Raw genomic sequence first — 25,689 nt, 5'->3', positions numbered from 1 at the left:
CAATATCATTATGTCATTTCTTACGAACATTAAAGTTCATTAAATAAATTTAGGGAGATGCGGTGGGGGTCTTTGTTGTTGGATGTTTTGCTCCCAAGTTCTTACACCTAGATGATGACAATTCCCCCATGGGACCTGAAAAGGTATGGGGGACCTCACCAGTGTCCCTCCAAACTACACACAGAAATGATCTTAAATGACTAAAGTTAAAATTGTGATCCTAAATACAAGTTGCCATATTTTTGTATATCTTTGCATGATATTATATGTTTGATCTAACATTATATTTTGTCATACTATAAGTATTGTATCGCTAGTCTAGTACATACACCTAGTTCTATTGTCCTTGTTTATGCAGCTTATAGTCTTTTGTCTGTGCAGGTGTTCCACACTTCCTGTTGGCTCTTGGACAATCTCAATATCCTACTTATAATTAACATTATCATATATTCAATATACAATCAAAGACCTTTACAGACAACACTCTACAGCAAACAGAAATTAGTGCCTGTATTCATTTGTATAAGAATTTCACAACAAATATGGGAACTGTAGTCAAAACAGTAAATTCGTACACAACTACAATGAAATTGCAGATAATTACAATAAGTATAGGTTTAGAGGTATGAGAAACCCTTCTCTCAAAGTGAGAAAACCTAGTTTATATAATGGAACCTTTATAGTGTAGAAAACTGGCACACATCATTTATAAATTACAAATTCTGAATCGGGAAAATGATTTTAAAATACTGTAAATAACAAACAAACCCTCAACGATATGAGAGAAGCTGAAACAAATTGGGAATATTCTATTATTATGAATTGGGGGTAAAATTCCCCAAGAATTAAGAGCTCAACGATATGAGAGAATGATGTTTAAAATACTGTAAATAACAAACAAAATATCGAATGTTTTCAAAATCCTTGTGCAAATTTAAAGATTTTTTTGAAATTCAATTCCAAACAACAGAGAAGCAAGCACTGAGGTTTCTATTTAAAATCAAAATAAAACAATATTTATTTGTACAAACTGATTGTATCTAGTCAGTGTATATAAAAATACTGGATGTTCAAAATCCTTGTGAAATTTAAAGTTTTTTTGAAATTCAATTCCAAACAACAGAGAAGCAAGCACTCCATGACTATAAAATTCACAGCGACAACAGAAGTTTTTTTCAAATTAAATCCTCAGAAATTTATTTTTGCGATAGTAATTGAAACTTTTGCTACCCCTATGTTTGATTTCCCAAATGCCCTCTGTAAACGTCTAAACATAGGTATTGGTATAAGATTTTAGGATGATCGGCTACACAGAGAAATCCTACTGCCTATAGGGAAAACTAATGTGGCCAGTACATTCCAATCTAAACCTCTGTCGCTACAATTCACAAGCTAGAAGTATGTGTAGATTGTATCTTTCAAAAGACTTGTAGTGTCGATAAAATCACTTCATATAACAGCTATATTCAATTTAAACAATAAACCTGGTCGACCATTGACAATAAAAGTTTAGTGTTCATTGGACCGTAATAAAATCTGTACTCAACAGAGACCATAAACAGTTAAAGTCATTTACAGTAAATTACAGAAAAGACGCCTTCCCTGTTATACAATGACACCAATAAGATAAAGGCTACAGATGATGTACCAAAAAAACCCCACTAGAACCTGATTCTATTTAAATGGCTTAATAGCGTAAATGTAACAACTTTACAACCAGAAAAAAATGTTGCTTTACATGATTCCTATGACAAGCAATGACTTTCTTGATTAACAAAACATGGTCCAAAGACAAGGGACAAGAGGTCTTTCATTTATTTCCAAAGCATTGTAAACTATCAGGACCAACCTTCTAGAATGAGTAACCTCGGCACCGACAGCAAAATCTTTCAAAATTAATAAGCATTATGAAGATTAAGAACTTTTATATAAGTCTGAAATTAAATAAAAATTGGAACTGTTGTCTTAATTGATTTATTTAATGTTTTGTTATTATTGTGTCCAGTGTAAAGGATCTGAAGTGATTCTGTACTGGTAATAGACTTATCTTACTAGTGCTGCTAAACTTTACAACTTTCTTCATTTTGTCAATAACTAGTCACCTGAAATATCTTATCTAACTTCTCTTATCACTTCTCGTGATAAATACCCTTAATCAACCAAAAATATATGAGATTCAATACAGATTACAAGGAAGCATGAGTGTAACCTCAACAGAAGGAATAGATAGGACTAATCCTGAAACAACTAAAGAAATGCCATCATGATAGGCAGGATTTTCTTTAAAAAATTAGAAAGACACAATTTTCAAAAAACAAAAAGAAAGCATTCAGAAAGCACTATATAGCAAAAACCAATAGGAAAAAGATTAAAATCATTACCACAGACCTAGAATTACTGATATACTGTCAAAAAATATGGGGAAGGCATTACTTCCAATCCTGAGATAATTTATATAAAATAAAAATGATTCGTTAAAAAGAATTATTCAGACACCAAACACAGCAGAAACAACATGTATATTTACTAAATGTAAACAAAAGATTCTGTTGTTTGAATGAAGCTGATCTTTGTCCACAAATGTCTTCACTCACTTACATTATCGGAGTTGGAAGTCTATCTTTATCATACCTATGAGTGGCAGCTGAGCTCTGTCTTTCTGATATCTGATTATCGTAGGGTATCACAGAGAATTCCCCCCTCAAAGTACATCAACACATTTTATTCAAAACCTAATTAACTCACAGACAAAAACTATCAGGAATCCCACCCAGGAAACTAAATGCTGCTTCTCGACATGTAAATCTTTCCCAGTTTTTTTCCTGGTTAAGAGAAACATCTGTTTTTGACACCCAAACCTTGCTTCCTGTTCCGTGATAACTGTTTCTGTTTGTGCTTCTATTTCATTTCGCCTTAGTACACCCTGTTAACAGAAAGGGAGATCCTCCAATTTATTTAACATATGTATCCTTAGTGTTCAAAAGGAAATCTCCACATTAATCTTCAGCAAAGTTTTAAAAATCTGAAATTTGATTTATTTGAAATTTCATCACAGGGCAGATCTACTTTGGAATTCATACCAGTACAGAAATATAGCTTTTATTGACAGATGTATCACTGTTCTATTTTGATTTTGAAGGATTTTTATTGCCTTTGTCAAGAGTTGGTCCATCCCTGTATGGTGGTATGTGGCAAACCTCACTATCAGTTTTTCTTTGCCCCTATACCGGGCTAAGGTTTCCATAGTAACACCTGCTAGGTGACCTTTCAGTCAGGAGTTCACCTTTCGCAGATGACCTTTATTTCTATGGTGACCTATTAGAGGTAAATTTTCGTCAGCAGTTTACTAATGAGGCCATTACAATGTAATTACGGTGTTTTTGTGAAATGTGCCATCTGTTTAGAGCTGTAGATGCACATACCCTGCCTATCTCTGCTCCTAGTGACAGATAACACTAGATTCTGCATGGCACATCCCTCAAAGCAGCCCTGATAAATCCCACATGTTATGACATGTACAGTATTGCCAGTTACTGTCTATGCCTCTGCACTTAATGTATACCTGGAATGTAAAAAAGACCTCTCCAGTTGACACAATACATTTTCACAATGGTGCACCCGTCAGTGAAACGTTCCAATGATTACTAATGATGTAGTGTTCTGTAAGTCTGTCCATGCAGCTGTGCCTGGATGCAAGTCTTCATGAGTTCAGCCTCTTTGCTCACTCCCATACCTATTAATTGCTTTCAGTTTGGCTATATTTCATTGTCAGATATGTTAGCTGTCATGAAGCATTAATTACATTACAAGTTTCGCTTACAACAGAAATTGTTCATTAGAATTACTTCAATTTTTATGTTAATTGAAGTCAGATGTTTGTTTTTATGAAGATGGGGTTGGGGTTATGAACAGAATTTCATTTCATTTAGACAATTCTCAATGTAGATTGTGATAGTTTTTGTCGATAGTGTGTTGTATATTGCTTCAATATAGAAATCATTGAATAAGATCTTGTCTGTCTGATTTTGTAAAACCAGTACAACACGGTAATGAGTAAACATGAAAGTCATGTTTATGGAATCCATAAGTCTTATGTCCAGACATGTCGATCTGCTTCCTTCTCTCCTGTGATTTCCAACGACCTTTCCATCTGCATCTGCATGACATGCAAAGTCACTGTTTGCATGTCAGCCCTCTTATATTAATCGGTAACGCTCAAGGCCTGTCTGCACATCATGTCATCAATGAATTAATCACGACTCAAGGTTTCCTCTCCGGACATGCCCTGCCTACCTCAAGGACAGCCATTGTCTTTCAATATTCCTTAATGACATGCATGCATGCCATGTCACATCCATCAGCTGTGTCACATCAATCATCAACGCTGCAACCCACATGCAATTCGTATGCACATGCAGGTCCATATGCTGTTGGGAGGGCAAGCAGGATCAACTTTCATCATTGTGTATGACAGCATTGGTATCAAAACTGTCAGCCTCATTCCCATGGGCATGCTCATCATATCACAAGACAATTGGAGTTGACTTTCTGCTCCCCGAGTTTCTACCTCAACACAAGATACACATGTACAAAAGGGTCCTTGTAGTCTTACTTCCCTGTCCTTATCATTATTAAATAGTTTAAATTATAAAAGGATATCTTATGTAAAACAATTAATAACTGCCATCAAGCAATTGCTTTCATCACTTCAGGCAATTTTCTTTAAATATTGTTGTTTTAAGTTAATTTGGCCATAGAAACCATTTTATCAAAGTTTGATATACTGTTAAATAATCCCATACAGTAACATAGAATTGGCTACAATGTTTACATTGATAAAAACAATGAGTTATAAGTTACACCTATACAAACGATGGATAGAAATACTACTACGAATTAAAATGGATGCTTCAATTCAACAGTAATTGATGTTGGTAATTCCAAAATCTGAAAGTTTTCTCAAGTTCATATCTTACTATGAAACAGATTACTTTGTCATCTCTCCTTCATCCAACAATCGTAGTAGACACGCGTCATTGTCCTAATCTTACCCCACACAACATTTCCGCTGCACAGCAACAAAACATTCTCGCCATACAACAGCGCCAACTCACTCAAATGAACTCTTCAACACTGGGATGTAGGGAGGAAAGATTAACATATCTATCGCAATATTGGGTTGTGAAGGGATTAAAAAGTGACCGTAATAACAAAATTGACACAAACATCTCCTCGTTTAATATACTCTCAACTTCCATTAATACACAACAACTTTATGCACAGGGTATATGTTTTGATCTTTGTATAAAAGCTGGCAGTCATCCATCAGGTTTGTGACAGGTATGGTGTGAGTATATGGGGAAGAACTGTAAAACTTCAGTCAACTCGAGTACCTCATGCCTTACCTGATATAATAAAATAGCTCTGTGGTCTGCCATTTGTATTACTCTCTCATGTACATTCTAGCAGAAAGATTTCTTCTCATTCTCCAAGTAAAACTAAATAATGGAAATTGTTTAACATTACTTCATCCAACCGACACAAAGTAGAACTTTCATTAACCAGAAAATAAACAACAGTTTAAAAACAGACACTTGGAATTATCACAAGCTTCTAAAAGTGACACATTCCATTACAAAATGCATGTGAATGACTGAACTGACTTTTAAATAAAATTTCTATTTTGATATAGTATTTTCCAATTGTTGAAATAAATTGCTATATTCGATTTGCACTTAAAAAGTGAGAATACTTTATCCTTGTATAAATGATAACTAAAATATGATTTTTAATCCAGAATGAAGGTCATGCTTAACAGTATATATTCTTGATTTATGATATCACACGGATACAACATACTAGACCAAAGAACAAAATTCGCTAGAGTTGAAGGCATGCTATCTTTTGATGCTGAAAACCACAGAAAAATTCAACTCAAATCTCTAACATATTGTTGCTGTAATAAAAAGTGATCCCTACTGTTTTAATATTTTATCATCAAATGTGCAGGTGCTCTCTGAAATTAAACACAAAGACAGACCTTATATCTCGCACAGTATCTTGCCATGACTCGATCAAATATATACTCTTATAAAAGCTTTATAACTAAATTTATGTTCCCTTAGAAAAAATACACATAAAAACGTTTCAATGCTAACATTAGCACAAAAGGACACTGTCAAAGTTTCCTGTCACAAAAATGTTTTTTTCTTCTTTTCGTACTTCTTTTAGAAATTATAGGGTGCATAATATAATGTAAATAAGAATTTTATGGGAGATATAAGCAGGAGTTTTGTTAGATAACTGTCAGAGTTTTCTGTAAAAAGTGTTCTTTTGGATAGGAGAGTAATATTTCCCCTACATTTATACAATTCTAGATTCCAGGGTTTAACGCCCTGTACTGTATCGCTCAATAGCCAAGTACATGGCTACTTTGTAGACCTATAAGTAATTACAGCATATTATTTCACAACACAATTTTACTGAACTCTACTTCATTGTAAGACACAGAATCATTAATTTTATCACAGTTTATGATATCAGAATTAATCAAATATTTCTTAAAGTTGACTCTTTCTTTCTATAGAAAAGATATGACAGAAATCCTCACAGTGTCAGACTTGTAATGAGCTGTTGACCCTCACACATGTACTAGATAGGAGACAGTGAAGAATGTGTCAATTTTATATTGTACAACTCATGATCACAAGATACTGTACTAAAGCTAAAGGATTGGAGTTGTTGTGGTCACAGTGTCTATGTATAGAGAGAACCCATTCAACCCTTATAGTTTGGTGTTAGCCTTGCCTGCTGTGAGGTTCCTTTCATCTGTAACTTTTACAGGGCGACACTTTTGACAAATATTACTGGGAGAGGATCAGAGCTACACACACTCCGGTCCACATATAAACCACAGCTATTTCGTATTCATCACTCTGCTTCCATCGCTTCTCAAAGGATTTCCTATTGTGAAAATTCCTCATAAAATTTGTGGCAGGAGAGCACAGGTAGAGAAGTATTGCAGGCCACCTTAAAGACAGCAATAAAATACTAGGAGATGTAACATATCTTTTAACAATTGAAAAACACAGTACTGAAACTTTCTGAATTACTCTACTTTTGTATACCTCCCAATATGATATAAAATAGTTGCTCTGGCTAATTTAACAGGTAAATAAAATAATCCAGACTTCATAAATACAGGTGTGTTGTCCTTTACCTGTTCAATATTAAATGTGAATTGTATGAGGGCGTTCCCTGCTGGGGAAATCTGTCTATGAACATCACCACTCTCTGTGACTCTCAAGATCCTGGGGGCAGTCTAACTTGAAATAAGTTTAACTAAAAGTTATAAATCAGCTAAAACGGATCCCAGTAAAATCTTGTGTTGTATATCAAAAACATTTCTAGGCTGACAAAAGTCATAGGGTTGCCAACACATCATAACAATACATCTGGAGACCCATTTAAAACACATCAATAGTTTAATGTCACTGTGAAAAAATAAACATTACAAATCAATTTATTAAATATTACTAAAATTAAGGGTTAGAATATTCTAAAAGGATAATTCAAAAATCAGAACCAGCGGTTTTAAATGAGAGCCTACTACCTTAACAAAATAAATGATATATTACGTTTTATCTACTGGTGAATGTCTTATATCTGGAAGGCTACTTCACTGTTTCCAATACCAAGATAACACATTAAATCTGTAGAAATGTCAGTAAAGATTATCATACGAAGCTTACATCAGTAAGTAGATGTTACCAGAAAGGGATGGGCACACAACAACATGGGCTTATTACTGATAAATATGGAAATGTACTGCAGGAAGAGCCTGGTTATGAATCATTGTCCAAGTGGACAGAGTCCCGAGCCTGGTTATGAATCATTTCCCAAGTGGACAGAGTCCTACCTCCATCACCATTTTTAATCTATGTGTACTAATGGTTTTTTTATACAAGGTGTCATATTTACTCATGCTAGTCAAAATTATTACTGCTCTTTTGTCAGGTTTTGTATAAAATGGTTTTTATGGTTTTTCTTGGTAGAAAAGTTACTACTGGTCTGATTGACAGAAGTCTCACACAAGTATAGTTTACGTCTACCTAACTTTCCACTGTTTTCCCGAAGATCAGATCTGATAATACTTTCCCTTGTAACCATGGAAGCAATATATTACTAGCTATTTGGATCCATGTTAATATATAGCAGCTGAAAGTCACACTCTGATTCATGCCAACTAAGAAAACAGTTCATCCTACTGAAATTCAAGCAAAAATCAATCGCAGATTTATGATTAATTCTAAAAACAACATCTCTACTGATCCAAGCCAAATGTTTCAGTGCTTTCCTCCATTTTATCCATGCATTCCATTAGATTTACTTGTCAGATTTATGACTAAATGTAAAAACAGTTTGGAATACCAACACTCAATGTCTTCTGTTTTACATTAAATTTATGACTTGTTATTTAACTGAAAGGCATTCACTCACTCTTCCAATATCTTTCTCAGTCCATTTTTACAGCTGTCAGATGATGTATTGATCCATGGAGGGTACAGCATTACAAGGTGTTTTCTATGCAGTCATTACCCTCCTGCAGTATCTAAGGTCCTATAATTCACATATATTACAACCTTTTCATCACCTTCCCTATAAAAGGCCCCCCTTCAATTACCTGTTGTTCCATACAAGCTGATGTCAAAAATTTTCATCAATATTTTCATAAATTTGAATCTGTTTTAATCTTTCCATTAATCTTCTTATGATCTGTCTGGTAATATCTCGGACTGTATATGAAATATTGTGTTTTTTATTAGAGGGAAGTGATTTTCGTCCATGTGTCTAACATCTCATTTAAATTTCATCATCTGGTATCACCTCCGGAGCTAACAAGTGACTCATATGTCGGAGGTTTGTGTTCTCAGTATCAGTTGTTTGATATTAATAGTTAATATGTTATCAACATTTTAGTAGAATACATTTCTGATGTAGCCCATTGAAAAGCAATTCCTCCCCTCAACAAAGGCTGGGGTTTCAAGTTAATGGTCTCTGAAATTTGCATCATAACTATGAAGCTATCAGGACAATGAGATGCATCCTGTATATATAACAGAAATATGAATTTTTAATATAAAATCATGGGATGTCGCTCTTCAAATGCTTTTCATTTTTTACGGTAAAGCCACTCAGCTGAAATCCTCCACAGTTTTTCAAGAACAGATGTTCTATAGATTTCAAGCAAGCTCTGGTGTGAAATAGATCTCCAAGTACGATTTATAGGTGTTCCAGATCTTTGTCAGTATAATGTTTGCTAGGATGACTATCCCCACCCATCCAGCCCTGACCAATCTTCAAATCTCTCTTCCATATGTCTGTCCTCTAGAGATAAACTTAACTATCTCTCCACCAAAATGCAATTCAAACTGGCGTCTTTGATAAAAAAAGTCAAGAACAAACAGTCTTTCCAATAAACCACTTACATCTGAGGAAAATCAATATACATGAATATTTTATGATATTCTGTAGATATGCCCCAAACAGCAAATTGGAAATTTCAAAGAAATGAACTTAAAAAAGTAAAATTACACATACTGTGCCAAAAAAAAGGTGACATTTGAGCTTGAGAAATTGTACAATAAAAACAGAAATAGTAGAAAGACCAGCAAAGATAGCAAAGCAAAAGATTACAGTGTTATATCATAAAACAATTAGTGACGATCATTTCAACAAATTCAACACTGATTTTCAATAATGTAAAAACTGATGACTTGGCAATGACAAATATCAGCCAATAATGAAAACTCTATCACCTAATTCCAAGATATCCCAGTCACATATTTTTTTTCAAATTCTCTCAATAAACGTAGGCAGCCCAACTGATAATTTTATCAAATTTTTTCAGGGTATTTTAAAACCTATTTCCATATCATTTACATTAAACACTAAGTAATGATGATATTCGAATCGGAATAGCCAAATCTCATATATAGTATTCTTATGATAATTTTTAACACAAATACCACATTCAAATTATTATGATGGTGAAACACTCCCTTTGTTGGGGTGGAAATGAACAATGTATATCATCACGATAAAAAAGTCCTTCATACCAACAGATTCACTGTGATTGTGTTGTTCTTTCAGATAAGAGTTACTTTTTGTGTTATTACAGGTTATAGCTTACACACAGTTCTATGTTGGATATTGATTTCTTCACATATACAGCTATTGACTCAGAGCTCTTTTGCGATAGGAGGTGCATTTGTCCTGGAAAGATATAGCGTTCATCCTTAAATGAGGTTTAATATCATTTGATTCCAACTTAAAGCTGCATCACTTGATGTGATGAAAGGTGGTAATTGATTGTTAAGTGTAGGTGAAAAGAGGTGCTAGATGATTACAGTCTTATTTATATGGTACAATGACGGTGATGACATCCTGTCACCATACAATTGTAACAAATCATCTCTCCTATTGTTCAGGACAAAAATTGTCAGTTGTGGTCCATTAATTTAATATTTTGCGATATTTCCAAATGTAATTACCATAATGAAAATAAATCCTTTCCACACCAATTTAGGATTTAAATAGGGTCATTTTCACCATCTGCCTTTTTCTTGACCCATTATCACTGACACAGACACATTTGTCGTCCTTTGTCCTCCTCTCAGAACATGTATCTTCAAAAAAAGTTTCTCTAGGAATTCTACACATAAGGGAACCCTGTAATCCGATTGGTCATTTTTCATGTTCTTTGGTGATGTCTTTGAAACACTTCTCAGTGTGACTCGCCAGCTGACAATGTCAATTAGTACTGACTAATTAAAAGCTATGGATCTTGGATGTCTTCATCTGGCACTCATCTTGGAGCCAATTACAGAATATAATACAAGATGGCAGCTCCCTTATTGATGATGGTTCAGCTGTAATCACTAGACTACCATTACTTTTACCATGGCAATGAATCCTATGAAAAAGAATAGTATCTGGAATTTCTCTAGAACTTTGATCTCTAATCAATGAGCAGTTTAGGTACAAGTCCAAAAATCTGATGTCAAGCCCATTTCCTGTCAGCCCATCCAAACTTTTTTCTAACTATCACTGACCCTTCCTAGCCAAACGCCATAACGGGGCTGTCTGTCACCATATTTACTAACAATACAAAGCATCCCTTCACAGAAACACATAATGTTTACAGTCCATTACAGTGTAGAACAGAAGTCTTTCCAGAAGTAATTTCCAAGTCCAGGAAGCCTCTTACACAAAGGAACCCTAACCCATCCATCACACTGAACTTAAAACCCATCTTCTATGTTGATAAACAGCTGTTAACCTGATTTTTATAGGTATCAGAATTACTTTTAGTTTGTGTACACTACAGTAAGCCCATGCTTGGTAATAAGTTCATCCATTTGCTGTTTGGTAGAATAAAAAACAAAACTTACTTGATTGTCCTCAATTAGACCCACCTCCTGGCTTTACACATTAGATAAGTTTCTCATTTGATAAAATAACAGTGGGTTTTTTTTCTCCTAATAATTGTACAGCAGTCTGTTCCATCATAAATTGAGAAATTAAAGAAAGATTTTCTGAAAATCGTGAACCCGGTCTTGGATTTTGTTTACTTTTGGGTAGATAGCACACTTTGACTATAAGAAACAGCCCTTTAGGCCTTTAGGGACTATAAAGCAGGGCTAAATGTCACCGAGTGCAAACCGTCAGAACATTATGATCTTCATGAAGCTAAATTCAGATAACTCCTATTTTTCTAATTGTCAAAGATCCTCAGCTAGAACAAAACTAACAATACCTTACACAAACATTCTTTGTATTGTGCGATTCTCATAAGAAATTTAAAAAACTCACAAATATATTCAAAATTTTAAAAATTCAGACCATTCAGAGCTAATAGTGAAAGATACACAGACATTTTTCACTACTAAGTTTCCTCAGAACTCTCAAAGACCTTATCCAAATCGTATTGGTAGTCGTTTAGGCATAAAACCTCGCCATTAGCGAACATTTACATTTGAATTCAATTTCTAAAGTAATGTAACACAGCAAATCATTTTAACAAAACATGCAATTTTATGTGAAGTATGTAAATGGACTAAATTGAAGGTTTCCTTTCTGAAAACCCATTTCATTTAAATTTCCTGTTAAACATCAATACTCCTGACTAGAGCCTGATGTATTTCATTGAACTGAGTACAAAATTGCTGTATGCTATTTTATTCTTTTGTAATGCTATTTTCCTCCATGGCAATATAATGTGGGCTTTAAGAAACAGCAACTAATTACATTTTCTCAAGAATTGGAAATGAATTCTCAACAGAAGCCTATTAGTGAGTAAGAAATATGTGACAAGAAAAGGTGACTGGTCCTGCAGCAATCTAGCTACCTTGTCTTGAAATACCAGTCACTCACATGCAATACAATAACACTTTCACTGCAATAACCTAATGGAGATATGGTCTCCGCATTTTGTTGAAAAATTTACGCTCAGTATCATAATGTCTCCAAATGCTACAAGTTAAAAAAAAAACTGAACTCATTTTAGCTAACCTTGCACCTAATGGCACCAACAAGTGTTTGACTTTTCTCCTTGTGATTCTCGGAGGAATATTTTCGCTACATGAGGCACTGTTTTCTCTTTCAATCTGTCATGATACCCTAGGGGTTAATTTTGTAGGGCAAGGTGCCTAAGTGTTTTCTTTGCACCATGGACTGCATGCCTTTGACGTAGAAGCCTTTTTTGCCACTAGTCATGGGATATACATTAGAATGAAAAACATGTGGTTGGTTTAAAAACCTGTGTAAATATTTGATAAATCTAAAATCTAAAGGCTTTAGGAAACATGAATGCTATGGTGCAAAATTGAAAAATTCCATCGTCTCCAAATTTAAGGAAATAATGATCCAATTTTACGTTTATAATGAAAATTTGACTCTTGGCCAGGCTATGGAATGAGATTAGAATTCCGAAAGGATCACTTTAATTAACAACAAACCAGTTTTATTTCCCCAGAAATTGTCTGCCCACGATACCCAATCCGTAATAAGACTCCATGAGATGCTATATCTTCCATAAATTTGGCAAATGTTCTTGATAAGAATTACTCTGGACACCTAACCAATCTTATTAATAGGACTTAAAATTTTCCCAGAATTTACAGCAACCTGGTGTAATTTCAGTTCACCGTGTCTGGCTATTTGTTATTATTCATGGTTAATACTATTTCATTAGATTGCATTTCACATAAATTCAGTGGAAAATTTTTCTTTCTTTCTCCAACCATTCCTTGCAAAATCATTACAGAACATCACCTGATTCCAATTTCCATAGAAATGAAGGCAGACATCTCGCGGGTATCCATTAAGTGTGGTATTTTATGTAAATGTTGTACAGGCCATTCCTCGGGAGATTATACACCCTACGGGACAATCATCCCTACTTTTCTATTTTTGCATGATGCATCAATATTTATTATCAAATCAGGACCTTTATTACTCATCGCAAGTTTTCACACTAACAGGATGATGCAAGGAAATTGTGATAGTGGAGAAGAAGGAGGGAGGGAGGGGGTAGGTGGCTACTATGTACCAACGGAGGGGTGTTATTATTTAAGGTAAACGGTGTATGGTATCAGAAGAAGGAAAAAAGAGAGCCCAGGAAGAAAGAAAACCCAGAGAAATAAGAGAAAGGAGTGTTTGACAAAAAGAGAGAACAGAGAACAGGAGACCATCACAATTATCAAATGGGTACTAAAACGTAATCAAATCATGTTCCAGTCAATGTGGGTGACTATTTAAACATTTCGCTGATAGTGATGATATGACCAATCCAATTACGGAACACAAAAACCAATACAGAAATCATCCTATCCTCATATTGGTTAGCAGACCCGAGACCAGGCGTCCAACACAGCATGCAAGATTGTCTTTTGGCATGCAATCAAATTGATAACATGTCACACCTATATCGTAACATGGAATAGTCTGCATCAAATATTGGAACTAGTTGAATTCATATCAAAAGGGAGCGGGTTCGATCAAAGGCAAGGTTTTCTATGACAAACAGAATTTCAAAATGTGATATGAGAATATGTAAGATTTCACTTAAAATGTCTACCGGCAAGCATGCCATCTTCAATGATTAGCTATTATAATAGTGAAGATAAAGGTTCAGTACAGTAATCCTATTCATATTTAAATTCCTGATATTGTATATCTAATGTGTTGCCGTATTTGAAAGTTAAATAAGTAGCAGGACGATAGGATCACCATTTCGTCTCCTCTCTCACTATAACGTGTATTTCCCCCGGAGACATCTTCGCCTGGGGAGAATTCTGGAGTTGGTGAATGTTATCAGAACAGGCTTGGTGAAACACTTCATACTAATACCTCTAAGTCCTAAATGTTCTGCTGTAAATTAGATTTTAATTCAGTATGTGATCACTGTAGCAACAATAATATATGTTGTAGATGTTGCCGTCTGCTTCCTACATATCATCCATTAAATGATAACCTGATTTATTACAAGTTACACACATACTCTGTTTAATCTAATAAGTGCTACACTCCATGTAGAACTTCATTGAGAATATTGAATTATAACTCACACAACCTATTAAAAGAATTGATTTTTCCTCTACTCAATATTACCTTATCCAATGAAACATATTTGCAACTTCCTCCGGGTAAATATTTTAATGAACAAAAATATCTGACATATCTCTCTTTGAACTTAATAGCAATTTTGTTATATAAATAGTCTATGTTGAAGCCAAACTTTCCTCTTTTATCACTAAATACATCCAGGGTGCAACGACACCATTGTCTAATTCATTTACAACCAATATGTTGCTGAACAAAAGGAAAATGGAATATTGATAGTAGTTCATAGTTTCTCATCCCCCATCTAAACGATAAAAACATGCAGTTTAGTTCAAGAGAATTTTCATTCATACTTCTCTCATCATAGGGTTGAAATCCATGGCTTCTTCACAAAAACCAACACCAATCAAAACTGGATTTGTTATTTATTCAAACACAAAACAATTTTCATACCCATTTTTGTAAAACCTGAAAATATGTGTTGTTTTGTTGTTCTTTAACATTGAGACACTAAACAGGTTTGTTTTTATGATGATAAGAGTATGATTATATTATCCAAATATTAAACTTTCAGTTATTTCTGTAAAAGTGTATGATACTTTTTTGTTAAATATAATTCCCTTCTTGTTTTCTCACACAGGTTGTGAACCCACGAACAACAGCAGCAGTTGTTGAATGACCTCTCGTCAGACTCCCAGTGAAAGGGAAGTGTAATAGGAGATTTAACATCATTTCCAAGACTACAGGCTTTGTACCAGCCCTACCCCAGGGGATATGTACTCCACCTGATCCTAGGAGACAGAATTAAGTGTAAAAGGAAACCCGAACTTATCACTTACTTGGGACATCAACAACAAATACCCCCACCCCACGGGACAAGTGACTTGTCCATTCCTGAGGCTTTATTGTGTTAAGTTGTTGTCATTTCAGGACCACAGAGGGCTGTCACCTCTGTCGCGTCAGCGGTGACAATGTTAATTTATTCGCCTCTTCGAGCTGTCGAATTCTATTGACTGTTGTTAGTGGCTGTGTGTGACGGTGTGAATGAGGGTGGGGGGATCAAGGACTGCGTCACACGGGAGGGTAAACATTTGCAGCAGGCGCTCTCAATTCACTGTCCACGTAGTACAGCACTACACAGGCTCTGAGTCAATAAAGTATATACCAGTCTTGAGGAGACCAGAACTGGAACCTAAGTCAACACCACTCATTGAAGGCTGATTCTATATACTATACAGAACCTGTGTCAACAAAAACCTGCAGGAGAGAGTCTTACTGTTGAATGTCCCTGGTACAGCCGGCTTCCATTGTCAACAAACCTCCTGTGTAATTCAAAAGCAGTGAGAACCTAATTATAGTGGAGATTTATTTTTACATGTTTGATGTCTACACTTCTCTATCAAGGCGCTCACTCATTCAGAAGGAAGTGCCAGCAAACCAACACAGAAAATTATCGGAGAATTTTTCATGGAAACTCCCGAGAGTGGCAACAGACCGTAATCTGAACATGCTACTCAAGTGAACACTGAGCTCAGGGAGAGCACAGGGGAATAAAGGCAAGGAAATCCAATAGCTCTCCAAGAATCAGATTCCCTAGCAGCCACAGTACAGGACTAGCTTGCCAGTGTAAAGACACAGGTGTTTCTGTGTGACGTGTCAACTCCAATGATTTTTTTCCTCAGCCAGCAGGTAAATCTATAGAATACACTGCGTAGCTCAGAAGGTTGTGTTACAAGTTACAGCTACTGTGTTTATCTGTTTCTCATATCCTACTCTCAAGAAAATCCTATGATTGCTTGCCAAGCATGGAATAGATTATCAAGAAAACTTGGAATCTGTATGGTATATATACGGAAAACATTAAAAGAGAACTTGGGATTTTTAATGTGTGGATTGGAAATACATTCTACATCTGGTGTTGATACTGAAATCCAACTCAGCAGCCGATGTCAAAATCAAAAGCGATTCCGCACACTAAATGTCAATTCCATTTGTGAAGGATGCATGGAAATAAAATACTGATGGCATGCAGGTCTCATTTGAATTCTTGTTTGGAAGCCATGGAAACGACATGTGCAACAACTGTGAGATTTATCATACCAGTGTGTATAGATTTATAGCAGTAGCAAAATGACATTTTCTGTGCGAAAAAAAGAAATGACTTAATCCTATAATCAGTTTACAAAAAGAAAAAACAATGTATTTTTCACGAGTGCATAAACGCAAGACGTTATTACTTACAATGACATTTTTCCTGTTAAGTTTTGTTTTGACATTAAATATCATGGTCAACCAACTACAGCGATCTGATAGTGTTGATAACATTGAAAATGTTGTCCATTCAGAGCTTCTGATGGATTCAGATATAGAATTAGGCGGAAATCATATCATTGCAAGAAGTCAGCGTCAACCAAAAGCCGCAATTGAGAAATTTCATAGTGATTCAGATAGTGGCCAAATAATGGTCAGTAATAGCAGGCCTCGAGGTTTACAACTCAATGGAAATTATCAAAATGTGAACTTAAAGGAAACTGTGAAATTGACGGAAAGGAGATCTAATTTTCTGAGAACAAATGATGTGGAAATGAAAGTTGAAGTAAAGCATTTTCCTAACCGCAAAAATACAGATCATGTTACCAATGGAAGGGACGAAAGTGAAGAATATGATTATGAAGAGGACATTGAAAAGGTTGTGATAGAGGAAACGGAGGAAGAAGAAGATGAGGATGATGATTATGATGATGGATTAAAAGATGAAAAAGTAGAAACAAATGAATTCAAAGTTAAGAGTCAACTTCGTAAATCCAAAGGCAAATTCAGTGGATTTATCAAACCGCCTTTACATTATAAGGTAGTACCAGATAAAAACAGCCTTGTACTTAAACGTCAAGGTAATTCAAAGGACAGCGTACAACATGAGCTGACAATAACAGACATTATCGAGGATGGAATATACTGGTCTCCGACTGTGGAGAATCTAGTTCCAAAAGGTAAGTTATCATTGGATTTACAATCAGAAATCAATAAAGAAATCCTGTCAGAGCTATGACAGATGAGAGATGGTTGTGGATCCCCTTACAATTTTGGTTTTGTAACAATTACACCAGGGATAGCACTTAAGTGATTTTTGTCTCGATCCCAAAAAGTTAAATTTTCCAATGAATATTGCATGAGATATCCTGCCATGTCTCAAACATTCGGTGATTGAAGAGGTCTTGGTACAGAACTCAATCTCTGTCATAAAAAAATTGGCATGATAAAGTTTCAAACATGTGCACTGCCATTTAATCTGCCTCAAAGTTCTGAGAAATGAATAGGAACAGATCAGTCTGATATCAAGTAAAAGTTTGCTGCCATTTTTAAGATATCGCTGAATCTAAATTCATTTATAGAAGACTTCTAACTTCCTCCTGTATCTCATTATCCTAATGAAATTGCTCTGTTTTTTATTTTTCATTTGTATAATTTTATCTATTTTTTTTCTTGTTAAAAGAAAATCTCAACCTCACAATCTAACGTCTTTCGGCTATAAATCAATTATCAAATAACAGTATTTTTTAAACACATTAATGTTATAATCAGAATGTTGAACTTTTGTTTCATTTCGCTTTTGATATAACAATCACAAAAAAAATTAAGAAACATAAATACAAAATCAATATATGGTGTACTTAACAGTTCATCAGACCTGACTACCTGTATACCAACTGTACATACAGGTACATACTCAGCTGAACAACATCATAAACAATTGATGAATTAAGATCTCTAGATTTACAACCAGTTTTTTGTCTGTGCCCGATCTTATTGCACTTATCGTATTAAAGATTTCAGAATCAAATTACATATAGGAATGATGAATTTTTTGTAGGTTTTTCTCCAAACTCTGAATACAATCAATTTTGCCTGATTATTCTACCATGAAGGAAAATAACAAAAACACATTCGACTGTGATGTCATAATAGTGTTATATAACAACCGCTTACAATGTCATTGAGCTGATTTTTCTCAAATTACGGAGTATTAATGGCAAATATTTAGGTGCCTGTTAGACTCTTAATGTCTGAATATATCCATATATTGAATATTGAATATATCAATAAATGCCCAATTTAATCAAAGAATATTAAGTAAAATGAATTGAAACTTTCGTCCTCTTTTTTATTTTCATTCTCGTTTTAACTGAACCAGCATTCTTGAAACAGAAACAAATTATTCTCTAATCATTCACAAGAAAATTACTCAATCGAATAAAATCACCCTGTAATAATCAAAGGCATGCATCAAACACACAACCAGCTTTGTCCTCTGCCTTTCCTAAATAGATGAGTTTAAACTATCCAACACCACACTGCTAAAGTCAGTCTGTCGCTGGGACAAATCTGTAATCGGAGGAAATGATCCATCATAAAAACAGTGTACAATACTACCAAACATACATCAAATATTCTCCAGCCTTACGGAGAGATGACTAAACTGTTCCGCTGCATACTGGACCAACATGAATCTGCTACAGATGATAGTATTATCATGGGGGGAATCTATAATCTTCACCACAAGGAAATTAGACATGTCTAAACAAAATCAGTCTGATACAATCAGCCATTTTCTAGATTAGCCCAACGAAATTCATCACTCTTGTCATTTCATTGGGAATCAGCCCCCTGAAGAAAATAACAAAATACTGACTATATCGATCAGAAGTTTTAAGGTTTCTCAGCTAAATCAGTACGGTTTGACCTAATTAAGTGTTCCTTATAGCTGACAAAAGCATATTACGTTCTAGCAAGATTGCCCTTGAGAGTGTCTATATAATGTCAAACTATGTGTGACAAAATGCCATTATTTGATGGTGATTAAAACAGTTATGATCGGCTTGCATGGTTGGAACGATGAGGGCTGATACTGTATAGATCTGTATAGCCCATGTACATGCATGCAAGTGTGATTCATATTTTTCATTGTAATCAAGGAATCACTTTTATCTTCCGAGACACCAATTGTAATTAATTGTCCTCCTGGAGCACTTCATGTTGCATTTGATTATATAAGCATTCATGATATCTTTAAAAAAACACATCAATAAACAAAATTACATTTAACATCATTGCCAATCTTTTTTTATTATCGGCGTATGGTCATATTCAAACAATCTGTGATCAATGATGGCATCAGTTTGTTAATTGTACTTCAAAATAAAATGTTTATTGTAATTTAAATATCAATATGGGAGTCTCTTTGATCAAGACTCAACATAATTTATGGTTGTCAGATCTTTCCTCTTTATCAATATGAAAAAATTCAGAGACCTAGTCAGGTCCTCTGAATTTTTTCTAAAGCAGCGCCTAGAGTGATAGCATTGTTAAAAGCTGGTTTCTATAATGAACATTGATTTTGATATCACTATGTAAGAAAGCACAACTACATAAATACCTAAATGGAGCTAACACACTGTTTGTATAGAAGGTATTGTTCAAAGCGTAAATTACATTAATAACCACATGATGCTAAGAAATCATATCCTGCTTTATCCCCCTACTTTTACACGAAAAGATGAGAGATTAACAGATAAAATTATCTCTGACCCCATTCATAAACATTCTACACCTTTAATGAATTCCAAAAGTCTGAAAAAATACAATGTTAAACAAGGAAAGAATTTAAAAAATCTATTATTGTACATTGTATAATATTATACCTGTGAAACTTCTTACCTTTTGTCCGAATTTTCTATTCATGCAAAATGTTAATTCATTTTAATCAAATTTGTTTCATCTTATATTGAATTATAAATTTGATACCAATGTATCAAATAGTAGAAGACCTAAGAATATAAATATCATATCTATCAAAAGATGTTTATTGTCTTCTTGTCTTGTATAATGCTGATATAATATAGTAAAATTACATTTTTCTGTTCACCACGTTCAGGTATGTAGAGGGGAAAAAATCTGTAATACAAGACTTCTGTTAGCTAGATTTCTGAATATCACAATAAAGAGCTCCAGTGAACAGGCTATGTAAAGGAATGTCACTGTTGTGACCTGCCCTAAGTCACCACCAGAGGGAGCCAATAAAATACATGTACATGCGATGCACACACCGGTGAACTCTGTAATTCCCGCAGATGGTAATAACCGGAGGGGAGACATAGAATTCAAATATATTTTCTGTGCTGAGTCGTAATCCTATTTACTACAGAAATCAACGACACAATATCTATACACCAGGCTTTTCAAACCAAGATTCCAGTAATGATTTTCAAATAAAAACGAAAGCTATAAATGATGTATTTTTTTCACTGGAAACACTAAAGAGTTGGGCTACCCAGCGGGAAATATTTTATGTGACTTGGGCATATTTTCTATGGTGTCACCTCCTTGTGGTGACTTTTAATGGATGCAATGGTGGATAAAAACATCTTCTCTGAGATTAGTCAGCTCTGGGACTAACGTCAGCTAAAAGATACAAGGAACTACCCTCTGACATGCAAACTAGCGATAAAATCCAAACTCCGATTAAAATTGATGGTTATGTGAACAAAGTAGTTCAACCATGCCAGTAAACGGTTAAGGAAAACCAGTGTGTCAAAGCATAGTTACCATTAAAATCTGATATAACCCGTTTGTGTGATATACCTTTGAAAGTCAGTGTATAGATTTACACACTGGTTTCTGATAAATATCTTAAGGATCGATATTATTGCCCATTTTAACACAATGTAAGGCAAAGTAGTCTCAAACAGTCTCTATAAACTTTAATCACATTTAACTAACCTTTATCCATACAGGCAGATTAAATGACAGGTTGTAGGGAAGTAATTATAAAACTGTTCCCAGCACATTCAACAAATGTCATTATCCTTTGTTTTATGGAGATGAAAATTTCAGGCAGAAAACATTGTAACACTATTACCTGTACACTAGAAACATCCTAACACTATTACCTGTACACTAGAAACATCTTAACAATATTACCTGTACACTAGAAACATCCTAACACTATTACCTGTACATTAGAAACATCTTAACAATATTACCTGTACACTAGAAACATCCTAACACTATTACCTGTACACTAGAAACATCCTGACACTATTACCTGTACACGAGAAACATCCTAACACTATTACCTGTACACTAGAAACCTCCTAACAATATTACCTGTACACTAGAAACATCTTAACAATATTACCTGTACACTAGAAACATCCTAACACTATTACCTGTACACTAGAAACATCCTAACAATATTACCTGTACTCTAATGACATAAGTAGACAAGACTGTAATTAAAGTAATATAAGGTCAGTGCCAGAGTCTATACCTTAATTAAGGTTACCGTAACAGTACTTACCTAAATTAAGGTCAGTGCAAGAGTTTATATCTAAATCAAGGTAACCGTAACAGTCTATACTTAAATCATGGTTACCATAACAGTACTTACCTAAATTAAGGTTAGTGCAAGAGTTTATATCTAAATCAAGGTAACCGTAACAGTCTATACTTAAATCATGGTTACCATAACAGGACTTACCTAAATTAAGGTTAGTGCAAGAGTTTATATAATAACAGTCCATATCTAAATTATGGTTACCGCAGCATTTTACATCTTAATTAAGTTTATTCCAAATGTGATGAAGCCAATCAAACTTTTAACACTGAAAGCATAAATTGTTGAAATATATCCACAATTTCAAAGTGAACAAAATTAGCCATTTTAAAGGTATTACAGACCATCATCAAATACAAATTACAGCAGTGTGTGACATTTTGACAGAGAATGGTGCTAAAGAATGTTAAAGGTCAAGTTTTAGAGGGACTGACCTTTAACCAACGAGTACCTGTATTTTGGAAACATAGGGATCTTTCTAGTGGTTTTATATGAGCAAGAAATTCTGTATGGTATTGACATTTGTTTCAATGACCTCAAAACAAAGACACTTAAACTCTTATTAAATTTATCCTCAAATAAACAACGGCCTAAGGTGTAAAATTCCAATATTAAAATGGCATGATAAGGGTTTGCTTGCTTATAATTTTTATCTTACTATCTTGAAATTGATAATACTGCAAAAATGAAGAAGGGGGTTTATTTGCAGATAAATATGGTATATTTACCATTTGATACTTTAACCCTGTGTAACATCATCTATTTCGTCTAGTTATTGACTCCCTTTTAGATAAATATGAGAATTGGTCGACATGAGAAAGGCGATATAAACCCCGATGCTGCACGCCTAAGGGAGTATCACTTTTGGAAGCAAGAAGCTAGAAAATTCAGAGATTGAAATCAAAAGCATTATTTGGTTTCAGTAGATTCAAGTAACACCATAGGGCGTCACAAATTCCCATTTAGTTATCAGGAAGTAATAAACAGTTCAAAAAGAAGTCATTTGAAGCAAATTCCTATCTTTTATTGCCTTTGCTAGAAGAAGTAAATGAAATGATTTCCAAATATATCACATCTTCAAACTTTTCAAATACACAAAGAAAATCTTTACAAAGACAGTATAAAAGAAAAGGTAGACTATAACTGAACTTATACAGATAGGGTTATACCAAACATATATTGAAACTTCCTGTTACAAACCTATTCTATTCCAAACATTGGAGAATAAATGGTGACAAAATTACAAAGCCAAATTAAGAATTCTCACTGTAATGGTGATTAAAGAACTATTTGTCAGAAAGCCTTATGTTTCTATCCTACACAGTGTGTGAATCATTGATTGTAGTACAAGACCAATTTGTCTGGAGTGAATTGTCTGATAAATAATGTAGGCCTTTCCTGTCCCCAAAGACTGTGGCTCATTTGATACTAAGCTTTCTCCACACCTCAATTAAAAGGCCCTATTGAAAACAGCCCTAATGTAGATTAATGTCACCTACCACTAATTTACCTCACACCCTACCCAACACCACAGACGGTCAATTCTGTAGGTCATGACTCGTGGTCAATTGTCCTTGGTGTGAAATACTACAGATGCTGACTTCCCAAGGCAGTTGTTAACAGCACAGGTCGAAAGGTATTAGACTGTTGTCTTCACAATAATGTATCTTAATCCTGGACAGTGCTACATTGTATCTTAATACTGAAGTCAAGTAAGATTTGTTTACAACAATGTATCTTAATACTTGATGGTAAAGTAAGATTTATTTACAAAACCTACTTAATAGACAGTAAAGTAAGTTTTATCAACTTAACAATGTAACAATTTAATTCTGTAAAGTAGGATGTATACAAAAATGTATCTTACTATATGTACTGAAGAGTAAAGTACAGCATGTCTAAATAACAATGTATCTTAATACTAAACAGTAAAGTAAGACATGTCTACAAAACAATGTATCTTAATACTGAACAGTAAAGTAAGACATGTCTACAAAACAATGTATTTTAATACATGTACTGAACAGTAAAATAAGACATCTCTACAAAACAATGTATCTTGATACTGAACAGTAAAGTAAGACATATCAACAAAACCATGTATCTTAATACTGAACAGTAAAGTAAGACATGTCTACAAAACAATGTATCTAAATACTGAACAGTAAAGTAAGACATGTCTACAAAACCATGTATCTTAATACTGAACAGTAAAGTAAGACATGTCTAAATAACAATGTATCTTAATACTGCACCCAGGTATACATGTCTAAATATTGATATTAACACGAGTGGTGAAGTATACATTCACCAAAAACACATACCAGTGTGATTTCAGCTGTTATAATTTCTAACACTGGGTTGTTAACAGATTTCAGGAAAAAAATTTAGTGATCACTTTTCTGTTAGAATCCAGTTGAATCAAAAGCCTATGGTGACAGATGTCATTTTCTGAATTAATTTAATCTCATGGTATTGCATTAATTTTATAAACACTTTTTTGTGGCAGTTTTGAATCAATCATCAGTATGCTATTTCTAAACTGTATGGCATCATACATTGATAGTACCGTATTTAACCAACTGAACTACCCTGCTGTTTTCAGCCAAATACTGCTCCAAATGCATAACTTTTGCTGTTTCAAGGATGTCAAACCCGGAAAATGTCCAACTCCCTAAATATGAAACCTGTGTTATACAGTTATCTCCCTTGAAAGCATTCTTCCTGCATTATTTCTTTGATCTAAGTTCTTTATAATCATGAATATCATCATGTGATAAATAGTTTCTACTACTACTGGTATAAAGTGGAAAAATCAAACATTTTTGTACCATCTTTTAAAAAAATATACAAATCAAATCACACAAACAACATGTTTTTAACTGTAAGCAATGCTTAACAACAACCTAATTGTTTGTTGATACTTTTCTGTCTACAAAAAGAAACAGATAAATTGATTTCTTTTCAATATTGTAAATTAAAATGAATTTTCTGATGGTATGAATTTTCAGTTTTATTGAAAGCTTGGCAAAAAGATTTCGTGAAACAATGTATTTTTGATCACCTGTGAAAACACCTCATGGCGACCTTTTGCAATACCATTTAGTCCGGCACCATCCATTGTCTGACATCCAGCATCCATCATGCTTCTGTAAACATTTTATAATTTTACCTCTCCTGGAAAACCCCTATATTGATTTCAATGAAATTTGGCAGAAGCCTTCCACAGCCACATGTAAACCAAACTTGTAAATTATATGATCCCCACCCCAAGAGGCCAGAGAGGCAGGACCAAAAAGGAGCAAATTGACTGAAATTTTAAAAAATAATCTTTTTAATACCAAAATAGGGTAGAATAAACTATACTTAAGGGATGGAAGTGTTGTATAGACCTTTACCCAAATTGTAAATTTCATGGCCAGGGGTTTTACACTTCCCCTTTAGAAAGGGTAAAGTTTTAATACAGTTTACATAGGAAGCTTACCTTTTTCAAGCATAGTTTGTTTACTTTCAATAGGAAATAGATAGAAATTGACAAGTATTGTTTGGATAAGACGGCAGTTCCACGTTTAGCACATAATGACCCTGGCTGAACCCCAGGAGTTGATGGGCATAGTCAAAAAGTTTAAAATCTACTGAAATTTCAAAAAATATCTAAATGGGGTAGAATC

At 34.3% G+C, this 25,689-nt stretch overlaps 1 protein-coding gene across 3 annotated transcripts in view; it reads left to right on the top strand.

Annotated features, from left to right (window-relative positions):
* Window positions 1-25,689, top strand: part of LOC132545388 (extracellular serine/threonine protein kinase four-jointed-like) — a 73,718-nt gene that overhangs the window by 39,660 nt on the left and 8,369 nt on the right. For all 3 annotated transcript variants that reach the window (XM_060209069.1, XM_060209070.1, XM_060209071.1), the window contains one exon: window positions 15,266-17,615. In XM_060209069.1, coding sequence (XP_060065052.1) covers window positions 16,823-17,615 — 793 coding nt within the window. In that variant the 5' untranslated portion in view covers window positions 15,266-16,822. The remainder of the gene's footprint in view (window positions 1-15,265; window positions 17,616-25,689) is intronic.

Source organism: Ylistrum balloti, unplaced genomic scaffold (genome assembly GCF_031769215.1).
Source record: "Ylistrum balloti isolate Yb309-2 unplaced genomic scaffold, AGI_CSIRO_Ybal_v1 Utg369846, whole genome shotgun sequence".
Classification (NCBI taxonomy): Eukaryota; Metazoa; Mollusca; class Bivalvia; order Pectinida; family Pectinidae; genus Ylistrum; species Ylistrum balloti.
Note: the sequence above shows the minus strand (reverse complement) of the source record. Positions and strands in the feature narration are given on the sequence as shown.